At 34.1% G+C, this 7,169-nt stretch overlaps 1 protein-coding gene across 1 annotated transcript in view; it reads left to right on the forward strand.

Moving 5' to 3' along the window:
* MUC19 (mucin 19, oligomeric) overlaps window positions 1–6,749 on the forward strand; it is a 116,487-nt gene extending 109,738 nt beyond the window's left edge. Inside the window, 7 exon segments of the mRNA XM_042993686.1 lie at window positions 1,463–1,494; window positions 1,581–1,743; window positions 2,089–2,126; window positions 3,947–4,057; window positions 4,920–4,959; window positions 5,605–5,713; window positions 6,386–6,749. Of these exon segments, the coding sequence (XP_042849620.1) occupies window positions 1,463–1,494; window positions 1,581–1,743; window positions 2,089–2,126; window positions 3,947–4,057; window positions 4,920–4,959; window positions 5,605–5,713; window positions 6,386–6,569 (677 nt within the window). The 3' untranslated portion in view covers window positions 6,570–6,749.
* The last annotated feature ends 420 nt before the right edge of the window (window positions 6,750–7,169 follow it).

Raw genomic sequence — 7,169 nt, forward strand, 5'->3', positions numbered from 1 at the left:
TAGAAAGTGACAGAAGTTAACCCCCCCCCCCCCCGCAAAAAAAAAATCATTCTCTAATCTTAGGACATAGTGGGAGAAGGGATATTTTTTAAAGAAAAACAGTTTTCATATAAGGCTGAAAATAAATTTCACAATAAAAAAGACTTGAAATATGTATTATACAGAGAGCACATATCTGTCATGTATATATTACATATATTGTATGTATATATTACATATATTGTACACTTTGGAGGAATCATTAGGTATTTCACTACAGAATTGGAATTTGAGAGAAACATGTAGGCTAGTCCAGGGCATGTAAATGAGAGAATGAGACTAAGTTGAGAAGATAGACTGGAGCCACATTGTGGCAGACCTCAGAAGCTAGAATGCTGAAATTAGGTATTTATTTTATAAGTCTATTAGGGGCCATCCAAAGTTTTTAACCAAGGCAAAGATGAGGTGAAAACTAGACATTAGAAAAACTGTTCTACCTGTGGTATAGAGAATTGATTGGATCAGGAAGGAATCTGAGTCAGAGTTACCCGTGGAAAAGCCCACATATGCTAGATTAAAGATAACAACATCCTGGAGTAGTACTGTAGCAAGTACAACCAGGAAAGGAAGGGAATGAAGTAAAGATGAAGATACAGAATTTTGCAGTCGATTGGGTGCCAAGTGATGAAATGGAAGGAATCAAAATGACTCCTAAGTTTTAAGCTCAAATAATTGAAAGAATACTTTGGTTCTCAATAGGAAGAAGTCAGTTTAGATGAGAAACTGGTTTTAGGGGCAAGATGATATAATCTGTTTTGTGCTTATTGAGTTTGAGGGTCTCAATAATGCCATTTATTAGGTCTGCAATGCTATTTATTAGGCCAAGGGAAACCTGGGCCCATAGTCTAGAAGAGATGTCTGTACTGGAGCTACAAGTTTGAGAGTCATCCACTTGACATTACAGTGGATACTGGAGATAGAAGAAAAGTACCAGGAAAGGACAGAGACAATGAGAAGGAAGAGAAAAAGTTGCTAATAAAGAAAGGAATTTCAGAGTGTTGAATTTGAAGGGAGGAGAACATTTTCAAGAAGGTGAGAGTTAAAAATGTCAGCAATTGTAGGGAACTTGAAAAACTGATAAAGGGCCTTAGGGACTGGTAATTACAAAGTCTTGGTGACTTGCAGGGTTATGGAAGCAGAAGTCAGACTGTAAAACAGTAAGTAAAACAACAGTCATAAGATTTATTGACCACTGCCAGCAGAAATTAATAATTAACCTGTGCTGGGATTGTAAAGTAGGAAATATCTATACTCATTAGAGACAGTTTGCTCAAAGTAGGTGGATGTGATTTACCTACCTGAAGGCACCATACAATTCTCCATAATTCTGTTTTTCTGTATTGGCCACCTGGTGGTTATCTATGTATAACAGATGGTTCTATTTTGCCAAATTTAATTACCTTTTATCATCTCATGTTAACAGTTTGTCATGGTCCGCTGGGAGAAGAGAAATCTGTAAGTACACACTTTGTCTCTGCTTTAATCCAATTGCTGTCATTCCTGTATCTGAATAGAAGTCTGAACTTGGTTTGTGTCTGTAGCCTGGAGATATATGGACTGCCAATTGCCACAAATGCACCTGTACTGATGCAAAGGCTGTAGACTGTAAACCCAAGGAGTGCCCTTCTGCACCCACATGCAAAACCGGAGAGAGGCTTGTAAAGTTCAAAGCTAATGATTCCTGCTGTGAAATTGGATACTGTGGTGTGTATTCACAATACATTATTTGAATTGAATAGTTGTTTACTTATTCACATATTCAAGAGATATTCATTGAGCTTCTAATACGTGTTAAACTCCATGCTAGAGGAGTGTGATAAATAAAACAGAATCATACTTGATCTCTTAAAACTCACTATCTTTGGAGTGGGGGAAACCTAGAATTAATAATTATGAATATAATGAGTTTATTAAAGGAAGATGATGGTGTTGTGGGAAGAAACATTTTAATTGGTTGATAAATATGATTCCATATGCAATTTCTGGTTTATAAATAAAAACAGAATTATAATGTTTATTTTAGGGTAAAATAATATATTTATTTTTCAGAACCAAGAACGTGCTTATTTAACAATACTGAGTATAAGGTAAGGCTGTTTTTACTTTAAAATATTTTTATTTATATAATTATGAATAAATGTAGGCTTTTTCAGTTTATAATTTCAAAAAATCATTGGTAATGGTGGAGCAGAATCTGTTCATTTTTCCCCCCATATTCACTTCAAAAGGAGCATCAAATATAACACTCAGCATGGCTCGCTTCAAAGGAGGAAAATGTACTTGATCATTAACTACCTAACTTCTGAATAAAATTTCCCAGGGGTCTGACCAGATGGAGAAGGCACACTCTGTGACATTCAAATCAATGAACAGAGTTAAACTGTAATTATAGCCAGAAATATCAGATGACCAACCTGTCAGAGATCAAATGAAAAACCCCAAAAGACTGGAACCCCATTATGTGAATATAACAACACGTATATTCAGGGCTAGATTTTGACAAGTGATTTGGCATTTTGGAAAGTAATTTAACTTTTGAAAAAAGGTACCAGGAAGCCATAAAACCCACATGGTTCTCAAAATTGATAATCCTTTTGAGCTGGTGATACTAAATATTAAGAGTCTAGCATAAAATCTATGTGGTATGTTAAGAAATATATAAAACAGAGCTGATGAGTGTTTTAACTTATTTATCATGTTCACATTTCTGTCTTGGTTTCTTAATTTTTGGTTTCGAAAGGTAATGTGATTTGAGAATCTATTCTAGTTTTTTTTTCTTAGTTTATTTATTTATTTTAAATGTTTATCTATTTGGTTTGAAAGAGAGACGTGTGAGGAGGGAGGGGCAGAGAGAGAGAGAAGAGAGAGAGAATACCAAACAGGTTCTATGGCATCAGCATGGAGCCCGATATGAGGCTCGAGCTCATGAACCATGAGATCATGACCAGAGCCCAAATCAAGATTGGATGCTTAACAGACTGAGACACCCAGGCACCCCATTTTAGTTTTATTTTGAGAGAGAGAGAGAGAGAGAGAGAGTAGAGTGGCGTGGAAGAGGGGCAGAAAGAGGGAGAGACAGAATCACAAACAGGCTCCGGGCTATCAGCTCAGAGCCCAATGCAGGGCTTGAACTCACAAACCATGAGATCGTGACCTGAGTTGAGATCAAGATTCAGATGCTTAACCAACTGAGCCACCTAGGCACCCCATAGAATCTATGCAAGTTTTTAAACATAAAATATGATGATGTTTAAAGAACAAAGGAAAAGTTTTACCTCTAACCATTTGTATGTAAAATAGTTGAAATAATAAAATTCCAGTTTATCAGAAAGTTCGTTTTGCAGTTTGAAATAAATACAATTTCCCAAACTGGCATTTGAATTTCGAACATAAATTATTTTTAAAGCAATCCAGAGAACTTTACAAGTATACAAGCAGAAGTAGAGGTAGGATGTCTCGTGGGATATATCATTTGTTATCATTTATCATTTGTAGTAATCTGATAAAACTATTTTGTGCCAAGTTTTCTACTTAGATTACTTCTTTTCCCTCAAATTTAGAGCATAACAATTGGTTGATTTCCTGTTATCATAATACAACCTTTCTTGAAAATATTTTTAAAATATAATACAGTGACTGAGTAGGTGAATAGAATATGTGAATTTTCACTTGAGGATTCAGAATCTTGACTCACAGTCTGTGCTCTCAAGGAGGCATATTGATTTATTCATGGAAGTAGGCAGGTTTTAACTCACTTTTCTTAAATATTAATTAGTGACTGAAGGTACCTCTGGAAATTCACTTAACAATCTGAATTTGAATTTTTTTTTTTTACAGATTTTTATTTTCAACCTCAACAAGAAATCAAGATGAATAATACCTTTCTTTCTTCCTCTCTGCCTCCCAGATTGGTGCTTCATTTGATGACCCCAGCAATCCATGCATCTCCTACTCCTGCCATAGCACTGGTTTCATCGCAGTGGTCCAAGACTGCCCAAAGCAGACCTGGTGTGCAGAAGTAAGTTATCTTCTTAAGTAATGATCAACAACATCCACTTCTTATGTTAAATATAAACACAATCTGTCTTCTTTCTCATTTGGAAAAGTCTGTCTGGCCAACAGACATAAATTTCTTATGGATTCCATTCCAGATCTGTTTCACACCTTTTATTGCCAAGTATATTTTTCATATCAAAGTTATATTTGCAGGCTCCGTGAAGCTTAATCTAGTGCTATTCTAGAAGAAGTATGTTACTTTAGAAAGCATTTTGCTACTTTTAAACAAACCAAAAAAAAAAAAAAAAACCCAAAACACACCAACCTTGTTTTTTTTTTAAGGCTCATGGATTTGGGTTAATCATTTCTTATAAAAATACAAAGTTTTCATAAAATCACATTTAAGTGTACTTTTCAGATCTTTCTTTATGCCACAGTCTTCATTTTTACTGTCCCCCACCATATGGTGAGGATTTTATATTAGTAAATGCTAAGTTTTAAGCTTAAGTCTTAATTAAATTAGTTAATAATAAATGCTCACCAGTTCAAACTAGTCTAGTGTCTAGCAGTAATATCAGTATTAAAGTATTTTTCAATTAATATAAGGGAGGATTATTTTTTTACTTTCTTGCATGTTATTTTAAAGAAGACTTCATTTTAGATATTTTTTTCCCTTTCTCCCTACGGTTGAAAATTTTTAGTGTAAATATTCAGACTCATTTTTATTATTATGCTCCCTCATCCATGCTTCCTGGATCTGAGATCAGCATATTTATCTGTTCCATTTTCCCCTTTGTAATTTCAGTAAATTCAGTAATGTTATATTATTTATAAAATAATACTTAATGTTTTTAAGTCTTTTTTCTATTTCTCTTCCCCTATAGGAAGACAGAGTCTATGATTCAAACAAATGTTGCTATACATGTAAGTAACATTAGGTTCCACATGTAGAGGAAATGTCAACAGTTGACAAAAATTTAGTGTTTCCTTAAAACAAAATGTCAGATCATTAATAGAAAGTCTCCTGTGTTTTTAACATAACAGGTCATCTAACCTATATGCAGAAACTAACAATTGATATGTCTCCGTTATGTATTATACTTTTTCATGTTGGTTGAAACATTCTTCCCAGTAAAAAACAATGGTGTTTACAAGGAAGAAATTTGATTCTCATGAAAAAAAATATAGTTTGCTCTCTAATATAAGCAGGTTGTGTTGTAAACTGATACATTAGATAATAAGAATGGTCAACAATGAGAAATGGATGTCAGAAACAATCCATTCAGCTCCATCTTCCCTTCCCCCCTTCTCTCCTCCCTTCCTCCTTGTTCCCTCCCTCCTCTTTCTCCTATGATAATAATGATAGCACTAATGAAAAGATAACATTTATTAAACATAATTATTGAATACTGATCAGGTACCTTGTGTTGGGTGCTGAAGTAGTTAATCCCTTCAACAACACTATGAAGTATTTTTTGTTATGATTCTCCACTAAAGGTTCAGAAAACTGAGACTTAGCAATTGCTAATGTTAAACCTCATTTCTGGTTCTGTTATCATTTTGTTTTAGGTAATACTAATTGTAGATCTTCACTTGTGAATGTGACTGTTAAGTACCGTGGTTGCCAGAAAAAACTTGAGATGGCAAGATGTGTAGGGGAATGTAAGAACACTGTCAAGTGAGTGTTTCTTTGAATGTGTACTGTGCATTAATTTTGTAACATTGTGGAGGAAATTAAGTTTTAAAAATTAAATGGAACATTTTTTACGTGAGAGCTAATGATCAAAACCTGATGAAACAAATATCTAAGACATTAAGATCTTAGAAATAAAATAAACATTTTCAACAGTAATGAATGGTTTTAAAGTAGCCTTCTAAATAAATCAAACCTAATACATTCATAGCAAATGTATTTATTTTCACACAGTAATTACTGATAGTACTTAAGCAGATAGTCTTGCTTAAAAATGTGTTTTTAAACTGTCACTTGCATTTTAGACATAATATATATTGTTTTTCCTTCATGAACACTTTCATGTGTAGATTAATATATAGAAAACAATAATTTGATATGAAGTTGTATATTTAAAAATATGTTTATATTTTTTCACCATAACATTCTAATTATAAGATTATAAATTTCCATTTTGGATTTCTTTTGTCTTACATACCAATTATCACTGATCCACATCAGAAGTTCATGGTGAGGGGGAAATGCAAAGTATAGGTAAAGAATAATTGGTTGGAAGGATTGCTAAATCGCTTAGACAATTATAATTTGAGCATTGATGTCAATTTGTTTCAGAAGATATCCCAAAAATATTTATTGCTGAATATTCTTTTCCTTTAGGTACGATTATCATATCTTTCAGCTGGCAAATTCATGTCTTTGCTGCCAAGAAGATAAGTACGAATTCCGGGAAATTTTTCTTGACTGTCCTAATGGCAGTACAATACCTTACAGATATAGGCACATCACGGCATGTTCTTGCTTAGATATGTGCAAACAGTCTACACTCCCAACAGTCAGTTAACGCCAATATCACCTTTCCAAGTATAACAGACCAGGTATTTATTTTATAAATGCACAAAAATCACTAAAATAGAATAACTAAACATTTGTATCTCACTCAAAGTGTGAATTCTCATTCTGAGGCATTTTGTTCTCTTGTTGACTGGATGTGAAAAATAAATACAAGTTTTCAAGCAATTCATGAGCGTATGTTTTTATTGATAATAATAAGAATGCTACAACTCAATGAGAAACTGAGTCATATCATGCCTCTCCAAAATGTTTTTCTTCTACTCTTTATCTCATGAAGCCATTATCCTATTTTGTCCTTTCCCTTCACAGTTAAACTTATTGAAACTATGTTTTTGTTCCCTTCCCCCACTTTTCTATGCCAATTACATCACCCCTTTCATTCTATGACAACTTCTCTGCTTAGGACACCAGCAGCCTCAAAATTCTTTAAGTAGGGTCTGATATTGGGATGCCTGGGTGGCTCTGTCAGCTAAGTGTCCAACTTGGGCTCAGGTCATGATCTAACGGTTCATGAGTTTAAGCCCTGACAGCTTGGAGCCTGGAGCCTGCTTTAGATTCTGTGACTCCCTCTTTCTCTGCCCCTCCCCCG

The sequence above is a fragment of the Panthera tigris genome, chromosome B4 (genome assembly GCF_018350195.1).
Source record: "Panthera tigris isolate Pti1 chromosome B4, P.tigris_Pti1_mat1.1, whole genome shotgun sequence".
In the NCBI taxonomy this organism is placed as follows: Eukaryota; Metazoa; Chordata; class Mammalia; order Carnivora; family Felidae; genus Panthera; species Panthera tigris.